The sequence below is a fragment of the Rhinoderma darwinii genome, chromosome 1, assembly GCF_050947455.1.
Source record: "Rhinoderma darwinii isolate aRhiDar2 chromosome 1, aRhiDar2.hap1, whole genome shotgun sequence".
In the NCBI taxonomy this organism is placed as follows: Eukaryota; Metazoa; Chordata; class Amphibia; order Anura; family Rhinodermatidae; genus Rhinoderma; species Rhinoderma darwinii.
In genome coordinates this window covers 89,353,799-89,373,042 of record NC_134687.1, presented here as the reverse complement: position 1 = coordinate 89,373,042, position 19,244 = coordinate 89,353,799, and the positions used below count along the sequence as shown (strand labels likewise).

Genomic DNA, 19,244 nt, shown 5'->3' with positions numbered 1-19,244 from the left:
TAGGGGTCCTGTCTGGGTCTGTATTAGTTTAGGGAGTCAGGTCTGGGGTCATTATTAGTTTGGGGGTCAGGTCTATGGTCTGTATTTAGGGTGCCTGGTCTAGGGTCTGTATTAGTTTAGGGGTCAGGTCTGGGGTCTGTATTTATGGGTCTGGTATCTATTAGTTTATGGGGTCTGTATTTAGGGGGACTGGTCTGGAGTCATTATTAGTTTAGGGGTCTGGTCTGGGGTCTGTATTAGTTTAGGGAGTCAGGTCTGGGGTCATTATTAGTTTAGGGGATCAGGTCTGCGGTCTGGTCCAAGGTCTGTATTTAGGGTACTTGTTCTGGAGTCTGTATTTATTTAGGGTGCTTGTGCTGGGGTTTCTATTTATTTAGGGTGTATGTTCTGGGGTCTGTACTTGTTTAGGGGGGTCTGGTCTGGGGACTTCAATAGTTTAGAAGGTCTGGGGTCTGTATTTATTAGACTGAGTAAAAGGGGTTGTCCGGACACATCGATAGGTCATCAGTATAAAAAACCAGTCCGTGCCAAGACAACCCCTCTGATGTATGGTTCTGGGCCTTGGTGTCTGAATTTTTGTGTTTCTATAGAGGCTGGAAATGGCTGTAGAAGTGAGGAGCAAAGATGTCTCATCAGGAGAAGTCGCTATACTGGTCTGTGTCAGATGTAGAAGAAAAGAGAACGACTCCCATCAGAGAAGACGTCACTTGTGAGTCACTGGATCTATAGAGGATTTGTTCGCTCTGCTGACATGTCTGTAGACGGAAATCCCTGTATTCCACATAAAGTTTTTGCATACCCAGGATTAATAGACAAATGTGTGTTACCATTCCCATTGTCAAGAGAATGTGTCCCTACGCAGTGTGATACAGTCAGCGATGGTTGGAGACTGTCAGTATGTAGGGACACAGCCCTTTGACAAGAGGAATCGTAATTTGTCAATGCTCTCGTAGAAAGGTGGTGTTCACTATAGACACAGCAAAGCCATGTGCAGTATATCTTTTTAACACATTTTGGATGATAGCCAAATATTGACAAAATGATAGTTTTTTACCGCTCAGACGGTTGTAGATGTAAAGTCTGAAGTGTCCATCAAGGGTTTGACCTTCCCCCAGCTAGCATGCAGAAAAAACGATCCAAATTTCCACTGGTGTGTATATCTCGCTGGTACTTTTGGTTCCACACAGAAGTGAAAATGCAGAAATGCAACTGCTTGCTGTGTGTATCCTCGTACTTGATGTTCTAAATCTCCAACAAGGGAGAAAATGGAGATAGTCCACTACCTTTTGGAAACTACAAATTCCACGACTTTATTCCATACTTACAAAAATAGATATAGATAAAAGCATAAGATAAGCTCTTGTAACACGCCAAATAATGCAACCCGACCCTGGGTTTCGCCCTTCTGGCTTCCTCTAGCCAAATATTGCATGGCCTCTGTTTCAGTGTTATTGAGAGCCCAAGCTCTTGTTGATGTAGACATATGTGGTATATATGAATTTTGCACGCCTAGGTCTATTATTTTTACATTGTTTTTGTGTCTAAACGTCTGGTTGTATGTGAGTTTTAGGCGCAAATATATGTTATAATACATTGTTTAAATAATACCTGTTTATAACAAAGTTACGTGAAGGTGGACATGGATGCCAACAGTCGGTCAAGAAAACTGCAATCGTCAGGTTGTCCGCTTTCAGGAAATATAGGGTTTAGGAATGCACTTTCTTTTTAAGGTGTGTAATCCCTATATTTTATAGGTTGTTAAAAAAAAAAAATTTCCAGCTTAAAAATAGATTTTTGGTCTCAACTCTGTTGATTTTATAAAGATATGTGCATGTAGACATATGCAAAAATGGTTTGTATTAGCTCTGCACATTAAACTTTTACTTTTTAAGATGTATGGTGCATCTAATTTTCTGCTTAGGTTAACACTTTCAGCCATAAATATAAATGTTTATGTATTTATGTAAAAATTGCAATTCAACACAAAATTCTATGACAGTGTCTGTGTGCATAAAGTGCTGAGTGGCATTTTGACAATGTGGCAGCTGTCTACTTTCAGACAATATATAGGTATGGAGTTTACGTATGATTTTTTATTTGTGCATGTCAAAAGTGTGAAAACTGTCCTGGCTTCCAGAGGTTTAAAATGTCCAAAAACTACTGGCAATGAAAGATATTATAATTGTGTGACAGGAGCCTGTCTAATTATCATCAGTTACTGTAATAGGAGTTTGTGTCCCCTCAGCAAGAAAAAGAACAGGTATGAAACAGAGTGTGGATATAGGCATAAATAAAGCTGCAAACCATCTTAACCCCTTCCCGACATTTGTCGTAAGTGTAAGTCATGGAAAGCTAGTGCTTCCCCCAATTTGTCGTATACTTACGTCAAATGAATGCCACGGACTCAGACAATCAGAGTCCGTGTCATCAGCCGCGGGTGTCAGCTGTATGTTACAGCTGACACCCTGCTGTAATGGCTGTGACCGAAGTTAGCTCTGATCCCCACCATTAACCCCTTAAATTTAGTGGTCAAAAGTGACTTTTGCATTTAAAGAGGCTCTGTGACCAGATTATAAGTGCCCTAACTCCTACATAATCTGATCAGCGCTGTAATGTAGATAACAACAGTGGTTTTTATTTTGAAAACGATCATTTTTGAGCAAGTTATGAACAATTTTAGATTTATGCTAATTTGCTTCATAATAGACAACTGGGCGTGTTTTAACTTTTTACCAACTGGGCGTCATACAGAGAAGTGTATGACGCTGACCAATCAGTGGCCAATCAGCGTCATACACTTCTCATTGTTCCAGCCCATTGTTACAGTGTGATTGTCCAGTGAAAGAAGCTGGGCTGGAACAATGAGAAGTGTATGATGCTGATTGGTCACTGATTAGTCAGCGTCATACACTCCTTTGGACAACGCCCAGTTGGTAAAAAGTAAAAACACGCCCAGTTGTCCATTAAGAAACTAATTACCATAAATCTAAAATTGTTTATAACTTGGTCAAAAATGATCGTTTTTAAAAATAAAAACCACTGTTGTTATCTACACCACAGCGCGATCACATTATGTAGGAGATAGGGCACTTATAATCTGGTGACAGACCCTCTTTAAGTGGTTTGTAGCCAATCGGCATCCCAGCGACGCGATTACCAGGGTGCTGATGGCTGTAACGGCAAAGGGAGGCCTAACACTGGCCTCCCGGTCTGCCGAGCAAAGCCTAAAAGGCTTCCAGCAGCGACGGGAAGATGGCGCTTGCTCAGAAGTTAAGCCCCTGTCATCAGCAGTCGGTGTCATCTGTATGTTGCAGCTGACATCCTGCTGTAACGGCAGGGAATGGAGATAGCTCCGATTGCTGCTTCTAAGTGGTTTGTAGCAAATTGACACCCCTGCGACGCGATCGTGGGTGTGCCGATGGCTGCTATGGCAACAGCAGGCCTAAAAATGGCCTCCTGGTCTGCCAATAATGGAAACGGATTAGGAAAAACGACTGACAGTACATAGGAAGTGCAATGTATTAGAACAGCAATCAAACAGTTGGACCTTCAAGTCCTCTAGTGGGACTGAAAAAAAAAGCTAATATAATAAAAGTTTCAAGTAATAAAATAAAACAATCACCCTTTTTCCCTTAGCAAGTCCTGTATTATTAAAAAAAAAAGAAACCATATTTGGAATCGCTACGTCCGTAATGGCCTGAATTATACAAATATTATGTTATTTATCCCACACGGTGAACGCCATAAAAAAAAACACCCTAAAAAACAATGCCAGAATTTCTGTTTTTTGTCATCTTGCCTTCCAAGAATTGGAATAAACAGTGATCAAAAAGTCGCATGTATCCAAAAATGGTAGCTATAAAAACTATAGCTCTTCTTGCAAAAAATAAGCCCTCTTACAGCTCCGTCGATGAAAAAATGAAAACTTTATGGTTCTCACAACATGGCGACAGAAGAAATATATTCTCTTTACAAAAGTAATTTTATTGTGCAAAAAGTTGTAAAACATAAAAAAGTGCTATACATTTAGTATCACCGGAATCGTACTGGCCCACATAAAAAAGTTAATATGTAATCTAAAAGGCATGGTGAACGCTGTAAAAAAAAAACAACAAACCACTAAAAAAAACTGAATTGCTGTTTTTTGGTCAACTTGCCTCACAAAAAATAGGATAAAACTGATGAAAAAGTCGCATGTACCAATAAACGCTCTAGCTTGTCCCGCAAAAAAAACCAAAAAACAGCCCTCATAGCATTCGGTCTATAAAAAAATATATAATAACTTAAGGCTTCCATAACTCAGGAAAGAAAAATAATGCAGTTGTGTAGGTCCAAGGTGAACATTTCTTCTATTTATCAAGGCCCTAAAATTAGGGAACCAGGAAGGGGAGGGCTCATACATAGCTGCTGGAAGCGAGGGTGCCCGTATTATACCAGGACAACACTTTCCCAGCAAAATTCCCCAAGCTGCAAAGGTGCAGAGTGTGTATCAAAAAAAGGATAAGAAAGGACACTCGCCTGTGCATGAAGGATTGCTTCACAGCATAATAAACATCTATGGATTATTATATTTTTTTTTTACCCCACTGTTATATTATCTGATTATGCGCTGATATACTCTGCCCAGCTTACATATGCCCCCACATTATAAACTGTAACACCAGTAATACTCCAAATGAAACTACTACAAAGGAAAATCCGCACTCCAAAAGCCGAATGGTGTTCCCTTCTGAGCCCTACACTGTGCCCAAACAGCAGTTTACTTCCACGTATATTGCATCGTCATACCCGGGAGAACCCTTTTAACAATTTTGGGGTGTGTGTCTCCAGTGGCACAAACTGAAATAGCATATGTAAGGAAAAATTAAAATGTATACTTTGCACCATGCGCAGCACAATCATTTATGGAAAAGACCTTTGGGGTGAAAATGCTGACAAAACTCTTTAATAAATTTCTTGAGAGGTGTAGTTTCCAAAATGTATTTTATTATTTCACATCAGAGCCTCTGCAATTGTGAAGCAATACTTTGTAAATCGACAAATTAGGCCTCAATTTCGCATGGTACTCTTTCACTTCTGAGCCCTGTTGAATGTCCAGACAAAAGGTTAGGGTCACATGTAGGGTGTTTCTAAAATTGGGAAACAAAGCATAATTAGACAGCTGTGTTTTCATGAATGGCACAAGCTGGGCACCACATATTGGACACTGAAATGGCATATATATATATATGGAAAAATTGCCATTTGCACTCTGCAAGATTGGAATGGAAAAAACCTAGGGTTAACATGCTTACTACACCCCTAGGGGAATACCTTGAGGGGTATAATTTCCAAAATACGGTCACTTCTGGGGGATTTCTACTGTTTTGGTCCCCCAGGGGTTTTGCAAATGCGACATAGTGCCCAGAAACCAATCCAGCAAAATCTGTACTCCAAAAGCCAAATGGCGCTCCTTCCCTTCTGAGCCCTGCCGTGTGTCCAAACATCGTGAGAAATTGCTTTACAAATGTTGAAGTTCTTTTTATTCTTTTATTAGTTGAGAAAATGAAACATTTTTAGCTAAAGCTATGTTTTATTGGAATTTTAATTTTTTATTTTCACTGCCCAATTCTAATAAAATCTATGAAATACCTGTGGGGTCAAAATGCTCACTACACACCTAGATGAATTCCTCAAAGGGTGTAGTTTCAAAAATTGAATCACCTTTGCACTGTACTGGTACGTTAGGAGCTTTGCAAATGCGACATGGTGCCGAGAAACCAATCCAGCAAAATCTGCGCACCAAAAGCCAAATGGCGCTCCTTCCCTTTTGAGCCCTGTCGTGTGCCCAAACAGCAGTTTATGACCACATATGGGGTATTTCCTTACCCTAAAGAAGTTGATTTACAAATGTTGGGGGGCTTTTTCTCCTTTATTCCTTCTGGAAATCGTTTTTTTTTAGCTAAACGACATCTAATTGGGAAAAAAAAAGTAATTTTTATTTTCACAACCAAATTCTAACAAAATCCACTAGGCGCTTCTTTGTTTCTGAGGTCTGTGGGATATTTCTAAAAACTCCAGAATCTGGGCAATAAATAATGATTTGTGTTTCTCTGTTAAAACCTTCTGGGTTACAGAAAAAAATAGATTAAAATGGAATTTCTGCAAAAAAAGTTACATTTGTAAATTTCACTTCCGCTTTGCTTTAAAGGGGTTGTCCGAGATTTATTTTTTTTGTACATTTAAAACCACATTGCACATATTTACAATTGCATAATATACTGTTGGGGTTTAGCATCAGGAGAAGTTGGTACAGCGGTTTCTTAGTAGCCAGAGACAGGGACACCGTGCATTAAAGTTCATAACAGGGCTTTGCCTGTGTTTTATTCTGGTCAAAGAAACAGCCTCTTGTACAACAAGGCAAAATACAAAATAAATCCTGCTCGTCTGAGCACTAACTAAACAAGATATTATCTAACTATACCAAATGCCTTCCTACCAGGCACTGGACACAAAGTAACACAGGTCTTTACTCACATAGAATACAGGCTACTCCAGACTTAGTAGTCTCCGGTCTGAGTCAGGGGTGAGACTGACACACACTGTGTCTGCACCTTTTTATACACAGGCTGCAGGTGCAGCTAATTGAGCAGCAGCCTTGTCCTACAAACAGAGATGGACTAGGGATTGGGGAACCCGCCCTGCTCTTCCCCAATCCAACTCCAGGCCCTTTTTCCGGCTTTTCCTTAAGGCGAGATTGGAAAGCTAGAGCTTTCTATTGCAAAAAATACTCATTCCCTGGAGCCTAGGATACATATGACAGGATTCTAGGGGAAATGTACCTTCCCTCAATGACTTTACCTGTCACTGTCTCACATACCCTCTTCCTCTGTTCGAGCCCGTGGGATCGGACACATTTAGCTACAAGGCAGTGTGTCCTAGACAAAGCGTCAGCATTGCCCTGCAGTTTTCCTGCTCTGTGTTCCACAGTATATTTAAAGTTCTGCAAAGTAAGAAACCACCGTGTAACTCTTGAATGTCTCTCTTTAGCTTGACACATCCACGTAAGAGGAGAGTGGTCTGTAACCAACCTAAACCGACGACCCAATAAATAATATCTCAGGGACTCAAGTGCCCACTTAATTGCCAAGCACTCACGTTCAACTATGCTATAGTTTTTCTCAGCCGGGGTAAGCTTTCTGCTCAAATAGGTCACAGGATGTTCCTCACCACCCACCTCTTGTGACAGAACTGCTCCGAGCCCCACATCAGAAGCATCAGTTTGGACAACAAACTCCTTTTTGAAGTCAGGAGTGACTAAGACTGGTTGGTTACACAGGGCCAGTTTCAACTCTTAAAAGGCGCTTTCAGCCTTTGTGTCCCACTTGACCATGACAGACTTACTTCCCTTGGTAAGATCTGTCAGGGGCGCTGCTGTGCTGGCAAAGTTTGGAATGAACCTGCGGTAATAACCTACAATTCCTAGGAAAGCTCTGACCTGCTTTTTGGTTGAGGCCTGGGGCCAGTTTTGGATAGCCTCAACTTTGTTGACCTGTGGCTTTATCACCCCTCTCCCAATTATGTACCCCAGATACCGTGCTTCCTCCAAGCCTAAGGAACATTTCTTTGGGTTTGCTGTTAACCCCGCGACTCTGAGGGAGTTTAGTACTGCTTGTACTTTTGGTAAGTGGCTTTCCCAGTTATCACTAAAGATTATAATGTCGTCCAGATATGCCGAAGCATACCGACGATGGGGTTTGAGGACTATGTCCATTAACCTTTGAAAGGTCGCTGGAGCCCCATGTAGCCCAAATGGTAAACAAATATATTGAAACAGACCATCCGGGGTGATGAACGCAGTTTTCTCTTTGGCGCCCTCCGTGAGGGGTACTTGCCATTAGCCTTTGGTTAAATCAAGTGTTGAAAAATACCTTGAATTGCCCAGTCTCTCTATTAACTCGTTAACTCTTGGCATTGGGTACGCGTCAAACTTTGACATCTCATTAAACTTGCGGAAGTCATTACAGAAACGTAATGACCCATCTGGTTTTGGTATCAATACAATGGGACTTGACCACTCACTTTTTGACTCTTCAATAATCCCAAGGTCTAGCATTTTCTTGACCTCCTCAGATATGGCTTGTCTGCGAGCTTCAGGGACTCTGTAGGGTTTCAAGTGGACCCGAACCTGAGGCTCGGTCACAATGTCATGTTTTATTATACTAGTCTGTCCTGGCAGTTCTGAAAACACGTCTGTGTTTCTCTGCACAAACTCTTTTGTCTCTTGTTTCTGTGGCTTTGCGAGGGATTCTGACACATACACATCTGGATTAAGACTATAGGGGGTACTTACTGCTACGAGGGTCTCTCTTTCTTTCCATGGCTTAATTAAGTTTACATGGTATAACTGCACTGTCTTCCTTTTACCTGGTTGGTAAACTTTATCATTTACATCCCCCACCTTTTCAATTATCTCATACGCCCCTTGCCATCTAGCAAGAAATTTGCTTTCTATGGTTGGCACTAAGACCAACACTCAATCACCAGAGTTAAAATTTCTAACTTTAGCAGTTCGGTTATATACCCTGCTCTGAGCATCCTGAGCTTGCTCCAAGTGTTCCTTAACTATCGGCATGACCGCAGCGATTCGGCATTGCATCAACGTGACATGCTCAATTACACTCATAAGGTGTGGACACTTGCTCCCAGGTTTCCTTGGCTATGTCCAGGAGACCACGGGGTTGTCTGTCGTATACAAGTTCAAAAGGAGAAAACCCTCTGGATGATTGAGGAACTTCACGTACAGCGAACATCAAATAGGGCAGAAGACAGTCCCAATACTTCCCATCCTTACTAACCACCTTCCTCAACATGCCTTTTAATGTCTTATTGAATCTTTCGACAAGACCATCAGTTTGAGGGTGATATATAGAGGTACGCAGGTGTTTAATTTTCAGCAGTTTACATAATTCCTTGGTGATTTTGGACATAAAGGGAGTTCCCTGATCGGTAAGGATTTCCTTAGGTAAACCAGTACGGGAAAACATGTAAAACAACTCTCTTGCAATGGCTTTTGAAGAGGAATTTCGAAATGGGACTGCCTCAGGGTAGCGTGTGGCATAGTCCAACACCACTAGGATATATTGATGTCCTCTAGAGGATTTGACTAAAGGGCCGACCAGATCCATGGCAATTCTTTCAAAAGGGATCACAATGATAGGCAAAGGCACCAGCGGACTCCTAAAATGTGGCATAGGAGCCGTTATCGGACACTCCGGGCAGGACTCGCAATACCTCTGAACTTCCGTACATACCCCCGGCCAGAAGAACCGTTGTAAGATACGCTCTCTGGTCTTTTCGCAACCTAGATGTCCCCCCAGCACGTGTTTATGAGCCAGGTCCAACACCGTTCTACGATACGGTTGGGGTATCACCAGCTGTTCAATAACCTCCCCACGTATGTTATCTATCCGATACAGCAAATCCTGGTTAACCGCCATGTGTGGAAACACCTTATCAGCCCCTGGATCTTGAGGCACTCCATTTAATACCTTAGTATTTTCCCTGGCTTTTACCAATGTGGGATCACTAAGTTGAGCAGTCCCAAAATTGTTACGTGATACATTTAACTCTGGTATTTCAGAAATTTCCTCCTGCTCATCTGTTTCACCAGCAAAAACAGCCAGAGGAAATTTATCTGGCTCAGTGGTCACCCCTACTGCTGGCACCTCAGCATCCTGGTTAAAGGGTTCTGGGCTAATCACAGCGCACACATTAATACCATCATTAACATTTACAGTGGAGGTTACATCTTTCTTCCTCCACAAGTCCCAGAACACTGGGAAGTCTCTCCCCAGGATCACACTGTGCATCAGGGACTTGACCACACCCACTTCATGGCAAGCGGTTCCACAGGAAGTCTCTAGAGTGAACAAAGCGGTGGGGTATTCTTTAGTGTCCCCATGAATGCACAGGACCCTTATACTATGTCCTCTGAATGTTCCAGGGTCTATCAGGCTGGCATGCACCAGGGTAACCAGACTCCCAGAATCCAGCAAGGCACTCACAGTACACCCTTCCACTTTTACGACACACATTTGTTGTTCAGTCTCGTAAACCGTCTCAGCAGAACAAACAGGACGTGCAAACAAGGATATTCGCCTTGCTGCATCACACTCCATTGGCTCAGTAGTCAGGGGACAATTGGCAGCAATATGCCCAGGTCCATAACACCGCCAGCACTGTATGCGGCCCCGGTCCCCAACTTGAGACCCTGGTCTGGCCTTCAGTGTCTCTCTGGGATTTCTTCCCTCCGTCTGCTCCCCTTCTGAGCCACCTCCCTTAAAGACATTTCTCACCCCTCTAGTAAATGGAACAGTCTTACCGGGTGCTCCGCACGATTTGCTGTTCCTGGGGTTAGAACATCCAGGCGGTACTTCTTGGAGTAGATCCTGAGTAGCTCTGTACCTTTCAATCAGGTTCACCAGCTGTTCCACATCTGTAGGATCTCCTTGACCGACCCAACGCTGAACCTTCGGTGGTAAGGAGCGGATGTATTTGTCAAGCACCACTCTCTCCACGATCTGCGCAGGGGTTGATTCCTCTGGCTGTAGCCATTTCCTTGCAAGATGGACAAGATCATACATTTGTGATCGGGCAGGTAGGTGTTCCACAAAAGTCCAGTTGTGCACCCGTCACGCACATTCATATTAACACCCAGACGGGCAAGGATCTCACCCTTCAGCTTGGAGTAATCCTTGGCATCCTGCTCATTGAGATCAAAGTACGCCTTTTGCGGCTCTCCGGTTAGGAAAGGTGCCACCACTGCTGCCCACTGATCTGAAGATAACTTCTCTCGTTCTGCCACTCGCTCAAACACCATGAGATAGGCCTGAACGTCGTCGGTGGGTGTCATCTTCTGCAGAGATGTCTGTACCGCTGCACAAGTGGTTTGGCGCAAACCATGAGGCCCCGCTGACCTCTCCACTGAGGCCTGAATTTGGTCTTGCAAATGGCGATTAATTTGCTGCTGTTCTTTTAAGGCCAGTCTGTGGGCTTCACCCAGCAGAATATTGGTTTCAGCCTGTGCACGCATGGCTTCCTCATGCACCATTCGCTGAGTCGCGCTGGCTTCTTGCAGAGCTGTGCTTATCTTCTCTTGGTTGATATTAGCCTGAATCAGCTGTTTAAGTATTTCATCCATTTTAACAGTCTCTTTTTCTAGCCCTGTTGCCGCCTTCACCCAAGACATACGCTTCCAAGCACTCTCGGGGGCAAAAAAAATTGTGTTGTTGCCCCTAGCAACGATTTTCCGCTTGGAGCAGCAAAAGTCCTTTTGAATAGGTGTATGTCTCTTTAAGACCGTGCCCGCATTCTCCACCATATGTGGGGGTTTAGCATCAGGAGAAGTTGGTACAGCGGTTTCTTAGTAGCCAGAGACAGGGACACCGTGCATTAAAGTTCATAACAGGGCTTTGCCTGTGTTTTATTCTTGTCAAAGAAACAGCCTCTTGTACAACAAGGCAAAATACAAAATAAATCCTGCTCGCCTGAGCACTAACTAAACAAGATATTATCTAACTATACCAAGTGCCTTCCTACCAGGCACTGGACACAAAGTAACACAGGTCTTTACTCACATAGAATACAGGCTACTCCAGACTTAGTAGTCTCCGGTCTGAGTCAGGGGTGAGACTGACACACACTGTGTCTGCACCTTTTTATACACAGGCTGCAGGTGCAGCTAATTGAGCAGCAGCCTTGTCCTACAAACAGAGATGGACTAGGGATTGGGAAACCCGCCCTGCTCTTCCCCAATCCAACTCCAGGCCCTTTTTCCGGCTTTTCCTTAAGCCGAGATTGGAAAGCTAGAGCTTTCTATTGCAAAAAATACTCATTCCCTGGAGCCTAGGATACATATGACAGGATTCTAGGGGAAATGTACCTTCCCTCAATGACTTTACCTGTCACTGTCTCACAATACTTACCCGTGCAATCTTGCTTCTGTTCTCCGCTCTGGCTGCTATTTCCTTCTGATAACATGAGCTCTAACGTCACAATTTCAGCCTCTTCCACTGTCGTGTCGTATCCCGATCACATGGTCTCGTACCAGAGAGACCTCAGATGGTATACGACACGTCACTTGTCACGTGGTGTATATCGGCTTGTTCTGCTTCACAGTCCGTAATGCGCATGCGCTGTCACTGCTGTTCTCGCGGTCCCTGCTGTTCACGAGATAACAGCAGGGGCCGCGCATGCGCGTTTAAACAGAACAAGCCAATATACACCACCTCACAAGTGACTGTCGTATACCCAGGAAAGAATTCAAGATCAACAAAGCGGCAGAGCCAGAGCAGAGAGTGACGTCACCAGTCAAGTTCCCCATGGCAGGATCTGGAAACAGGGCCACTTTGGAAAACGTAAGTATATTACAAATGTATTTACATTTATAACTTACATGCATTAAAGGGGTTTTTGAAAATATGATGGTATCTCGGACAACCCCTTTAATTCCTATGAAACGTCTAAAGGTTTAAGAAACTTTCTAAATGCTGTTTTGAATACTTTGAGGGGTGCAGTTTTCAAAATGGGGTAATTTATGGGGCTTTCTAATTTATAGGCCCCTCAAAGCCACTTCAGACCTGAACTGGTCGCTAAAAAAATAGGCTTATAAAATTTCCTTGAAAATGTGAGAAATTTCTGCTAAACTTATAAACCTTGTTGAGTCCCCAAAAAATAAAAGGATGTTCAAAAAACAATGCCAACATAAAGTAGACATATGGGAAATGTTAAATAGTAACTATTTTGTGTGGTATAACTGTATTACAAGCAGATAACATTTAAATTTCGAAAATTGCTTATCTTTGCAAATGTTCTCAGAATTTTGGTGTTTTTCCACTAAATGCTGAATGTATTGACCGAATTTTACCTATGACATAAAGTAGAATATGTCACGAGAAAACAATCTCAGAATTGCTCCGATAGGTAACAGCATTCCAAAGTTATTACCACATAAAGTGACACATGTCGGGTTTGAAAAATTAGGTTCCGTCAGGAAGGTCAAAAGTGGCTGCAGCAGGAAGGGGTTAATGGAGTATTGTGATTAGGGCACCAAATACTAAATCTACCTTGCCCAGTATGTAAAATCACATTTCATGTTTCAGAATTGTGAACAATTGTAACACAACCAACAAGTATAAAATTATGCAAAAGCTGTCCACATGCTTTGACTTATCAGCCTGTTCTTGTCCTTTTTAACTTTTTAATGACGCGGCCTAGTTTTGGCCTTTTTGAAATCTGACATGTCACTTTATCTGGTAATAACTTTGGAATGCTATTTATTAATCCAAGCGATTCTTATTTTTTTTTCTCATGACACATTGTACTTTATGTTAATGGTAAAATCTGGTCGATACATTTAGTCTTTCTTTGTAAAAAATTGCAAAAGCTAGAGAAAATTTGCAAAAATTAGCATTTTCTGAATTTAAATGTATCTGCGTGTAAGGGGAATAGTTATGCCACACAAAATAGTTACTAATTAACATTTCCCATCTGTCTACTTTATGTTGGCATAGTTTTTTTTTTAACATTCTTTTATTTTTTTAGGACGTTGCAAGGTTTAGAGCTTTGACACAGTCTTTATTCCCAGTACAACTACCGCATTTCTTCTTTCTCTGTCTTATTGTGAAGGTTGCATGTTTTGTATTATTTTAAACGTTATACATGCTTGTATATTTTAGTAAAGCTATTCAATAAAAACTTATATTAATTTGTATGCCAAAAGGTTGTGTCTTGTCCTCATTTGTTTTTTTTATATGCGTGTGATACAAAGCATTAGATTAAGGGTTACATTATTTGGATTTCTTAGGGCTTAGAACTTTGGCAACAATTTCTCATATTTTCAAGGAAATTTCAAAAGCCTTTTTTTTTAGCTACCAGTTCAGTTCTGAAGTGGATTTGAAAGTCCTATATATTGGAAACCCCCCATAAAACACCCCATTTTAAAAACTGGACTAAAATATTTAAAACAGCATTTAGAACGTTTATTAACCCTTCAGGCGTTTCACAAGAATTAAGGCAGAGTAGAGGTAAAATTTGTAAATTTAATATTTGTTGCCCAGATTTAGCAGTTTTTAGAAATGTCCCACATGTGGCTCGAGTGTGCTACTGGACTAAAACACAGGCCTCAAAAGCAAAGGAGGATTTTGGGGCCTCTTTTTTTTTTTTATTAGAATATATTTTAGACACCATGCCAGGTTTGAAGAGGTCTTGTGGTGTCAAAACATAGAAAACGACCCCAAAAGTACCCCATTTTGGAAACTACACCCATCAAGGAATTCATTTTTTGGTATTGAGACCATTTTGACCCACAGTTTTTTCCCAGAACTCTGTCATGTGCATGCGGCATTACTGTGCGTATTGCCTTGCTTCCAGAAGTACTAGGTGCCCCCCCCCCTTCCTGGTGAGGCACTTGAAGAGTGGGATGCTGGTATAAAAATTATCCAGCTAGAAGTGATAACCCTGGTCTAGCAGTGGGTGCACCAAATCTCACACAATTTTTGCGTTAATCCCAGTAAGGGGGGGCATTCTGGGTGCTGAATACTGGTGTCCTTTTCTTCATATATACTATATTTGTAAGTATACCCTGATGCACTCTTGCACAGCTTATACAACTTCATACCTTGCCGTCTTATTCGGCAGGTACTGGCGGAATTGAAGCTTCCTTTAAAATGTACCAGGGACACATCAATAGAAATACACTTCTCGGGGGTGTATGCTTGGGCAAACCGGGCACTGAAATGATCTAATATGGGTCTCCGTTTAAACAAACGGTCAAAACTGGGGTCATCTCGGGGTGTGCACTGCTCATTATCAGCATAATGTAAAAAGCGAAGTATTGCCTCATAGCGCATCCTGGACATGGCCATGCGGTACATCGGGTGTGGTATAACATGTCTGTGCTCCAGTTGGCCCTAATGGATGGCTTTTTCAGAAGCCCCATGTTCAAGAGCAGTCCCCAGAACTGACACTAAACCTATCTACAGCGACAATTCCCTGACACTAAACCTAACAAGATTATTCCGAGCTTCCCTGACGCTAAACCTAACTACGATGACGATTCCCTGACACTAAAACTAACTAGACTATTTCAAGCTTCCCTGACACTAAACCTAACTAGATATTACGTGAACTTCCCTGACGCTAAACCTTACTACGGTGATGGATCCCTAACGCTAAGGCTGGATTCACACGAGCACATTACGTTCGTAATGGACGGAACGTATTTCGGCCGCAAGTCCCGGACCCAACACACTCTAGGGAGCCAGGTTCCTAGCATCATAGTTATGTACGAAGCTAGGAGTCCCTGCCTCGCTGCCGGACAACTGTCCCGTACTGTAATCATGTTTTCAGTACAGGACAGTAGTTCCATTGAGAGGCAGGGACTCTTAGCATTTTACATAACTATGATGCTAGGAGCCCGACTCCCTGCAGAGTGTTCAGTCCGGGACTTGTGGCCGAAATACGTTCCGTCCATTACGGACGTAATGTGCTCGTGTGAATCCAGCCTAAACCTAACTACGGATTTCTGACGCTAAATTCCCTGATGCTATACCTAACTACGCTTTTTGATGGTTTCTTGACACTAACTAACCCTAATACTAAACTAACTAGCTGATGACTGTCTAAACTAACTTTTTGTTTTTTTGTTTTTTACATTTTTATATTTTTTTTGTTTTTTTATATGTTATAAGGAAACAAATATATATACCCCAGGGACCAAAAAATGTGGTTCTGAAGACTAGGAAGTTGTCAGTGGTAGGAGATCACTGCCCAAAATGTGGGGGTGACAAGGAGAACACAAGGAGGAGGAGGACAAGCGTGAGAAGTGGATGGAGGGTGTAGGAAGCAAAAAAAAGCTCTAATATTAGAATTTTCTCACAGCAACTCTCCACACACCTGCTCTGAACGACACCAACAGAGAAGTTTAGGGCGGGATCTGATGTCAGGGGCAGGAAAAGATGTCAGTGATCGCCACTATTGCTCAGTAGTCACTGACTAACCAATAGCGGCGATTGCAGAGGCGGGACCATCACGATTGGTCCCTGCACATTGAGCTGTGATAGCCTGCTGTCGGAAACAGTTATCACAGTTCATAAACGCGCCAGGGAAAATGCCGCTGTACTAAATCCTAGACGTACTATTACTGCACTGAGTGCGAATGATGCGCTCAGCGTGATGTAATAGTACTTCTTGGAGTGGGAAGGGGTTAAGAGCAGTGAACTATGGCTGAAGGTCATTGGGGTGTAAGGGGGGAGTATTTGCTGTGTCAACTGAATTTCTGCAATTTTTTTTCCGAACATTGAAGTGATTCTTCTTCTGCCTTAGGTAAGGGCAGCATATTACAGGCACAGGTCCGTCCTCCTATTATCCGAAACAGCACAAATAAAATTGTGCCGTCTAACTAATAGAAGTGATCAGAGAATACAGTAGATAGAGTCCGGTGTATTCATGAGGAGAGTGCTCTCCATGGTGATTGATGGCTGACTGCTGTGTATCTGCATACACAGCACCCCATCAATTATTGTGAGAAGGGAGAGGGGGGGGGGCAGTGCTCTCCTCATAAATTCATTTGTCTTACAATTTTTTGGTCTAGATTGTCCAATAATAAATAATTTTTTGCAATTTGTGTCGCCAGCCAGGTGGAATGAAAGCTGGCATGTTTGACCTTTATCCATCTCATTCAAATGATCCTTATGGAAAAAGACCTGCAAAGAGTGCAAGCGTTGTCAGAGGAGGAAAGACATTCCAACCTCCAGCGGGACCAAAATCATATCCAATAAGAAGTATTTTGGAATCACATATTATAAAGTAAGTGCAATGGGTATAATACTAATAATTCAGATTTTATCTGTTGATCAATTTTTTGTGAAATAGCCTTTTTGTTAGGTGAAGGGCGGTATTCTGAAATAGGAGATTTCATCGCTGAAAAGTGTTGGTGAACTGTAGGAATTTCTTTTGTAAATAAATACTAACTTTTTGTATAAATATAACTTTGTAATGTTTCTTTATTTCAATTTTATTGCAGGTCAGTGAACCCAATAAATTACAAGACAATAACTCTGATGTCCTATTGAAGGCTGGCCCAATATAGATATGTTTAAAGCCAATGTACATGTGACAATACAAAGACAATGCACCTGTACAGTTTATATTTTTTCTAAATAAAATGCAGTCTAAGCTTTATACATGCAGCTTTCAAGTTTGTTATTTCTAATGGATTTAAATGTCGTCTACCACTTATTTAGCAATAGAATGGCTGGACCACTAAAATATATTGTGGATGCTATAAATTTTATTCCCACTCCTCAGACTTTTCTGTGGTGAAAAAATGGATTTAGGCTCTGTTCACAATTACATTGTGATTTCTGTTTATAACAGAAACCATGAAGTTTTGCCAGATCCGTATTACGACAGACACTAACGGTGTTTGACGAACTTCATTGTAAGTCCCTGGAGTCCATCTGACACCATCGAGTTGTATCGTGGTACCCTTTGTTTTTAAGGGAAAAAGAGTAATGCATGCAGCACTTTTTTTTCCCCATCAAATCTGACAGAACAGCACTTCAGTCTAAGGGTATGTTCACACACTTAGCAAAAAAGGTCTGAAAATACGGAGCTGTTTTCAATCGAAAACAGCTCCTGATTTTCAGACGTTTTTGTAGCAACTCACGTTTCGCGGCGTATTTTACAGCCGTTTTTGGAGCTGTTTTTCAATGGAGTCAATGAAAAACGCCTCCAAAAATGTCTCAAGAAATGACCTGCACTTCTTTTGACGCTGCATCATTTTACACCGTAAATCCCATTGCAAGCAATGGGCAGATGTTTGGAGGCGTAATGGTGCCGTTTTTTCAGACGTAATTCGAGGTGTAAACGGCCCGAATTACGTCTGAAACCACTGCGTGTGAACATACCCTAAAGCAAAACAGTCTAAAGCTGAACCGAGCCTAAAGCTATTCTTATAACATTTGTGGGCATTCCTTCTTAGGAAAAATAAGAAAACGGACACAGTTTAACCCTTTCAAGACACAGCCTGTTTTGGCCTTGAGGGCGAAGCCAATTTTTTTAAAATCTGACATGTCAATTTATGTGATAATAACTTAACGATACTTTTACCTATCCAAGCGATTCTGAGGGTATGTTCACACGGCAGCGCAAAATACGTCTGAAATTACGGAGCTGTTTTCAGGAGAAAACAGCTCCAGAATTTCAGACGTTTTTACAAGTGCACGCGTTTTTCGCGACGTCTTTTACGGACGTAATTGGAGCTGGTTTTCATTGGAGTCAAAGAAAAACGGCTCCAATTACGTCCCAAGAAGTGCCATGCACTTCTTTGACGCGGCCGTAATTTTACGCGCCATCTTTTGGCAGCGACGCGTAAAATGACAGCTCGTCTGCACAGAACATCGTAAGACCCATTGCAAGCAATTGGCAGATGTTTGCCGACGTATTAGAACCGTCGTTTCAGGCGTTATTCGAGGCGTAAAACGCCTCCATTGAAAAGAGGTCGTGTGCACATACCCTGAGAATGTTTTCTCGGGACACATTAGAGGAGAAATGTACAAATTAAATTTTTTTTGCCAAAGTTCATTTGTAACACATTTTTTTCTGTAACACATGTGGCCCTAGTGTGCTAATGGACTAAACACAGGCCTCAGAGGCAAAGGTGCACCTAGAGGATTTTGGGGCCTCCTTTTTTTTTAGAAAATATTTTAGGCACCATGAAGAGATCTTGTGGTGCCAAAACAGTGGAAACCCCCCATTTTGGAAACTACCCCTCCCAAGGAATTTATCTAGGGCTAAAGTTAGCATTTTGACCCCACTTTTTTTCTTTTTGCTAAATTTATTTGAATTAAAGAGGCTCTGTCACCACATTATAAGTGCCCTATCTCCTAAGGAGATGGGCACTATAATGTAGGTGACAGCAGTGCTTTTTATTTAGAAACATTATCTATTTTTACCACGTTATTAGCGATTTTAGCTTTATGCTAATTACTTTCTTAATGCCCATCTGGGCGTGTTTTTACTTTAGACCAGGTGGGCGTTGTACAGAGGAGTGTATGACGCTGACCAATCAGTGACCAACCAGCGTCATAAACTTCTCTCCATTCATTTAGTCAGCGCATAGGGATCCTGCTAGATCAGTATGTTATGTCTTATACTGACACTGTAATGTCGGGGTAGGGAGACAGACAGGTGAGCCCTAA

General features: G+C 41.9%; 1 protein-coding gene across 2 annotated transcripts in view; it reads left to right on the top strand.

The window, feature by feature from the left end:
* CFAP96 (cilia and flagella associated protein 96) overlaps positions 1 to 17,223 on the top strand; it is a 73,491-nt gene extending 56,268 nt beyond the window's left edge. For both annotated transcript variants that reach the window (XM_075860180.1, XM_075860181.1), the window contains exons 7-8: positions 16,676 to 16,848; positions 17,066 to 17,223. In XM_075860180.1, the coding sequence (XP_075716295.1) occupies positions 16,676 to 16,848; positions 17,066 to 17,114 (222 nt within the window). In that variant the 3' untranslated portion in view covers positions 17,115 to 17,223. The remainder of the gene's footprint in view (positions 1 to 16,675; positions 16,849 to 17,065) is intronic.
* The last annotated feature ends 2,021 nt before the right edge of the window (positions 17,224 to 19,244 follow it).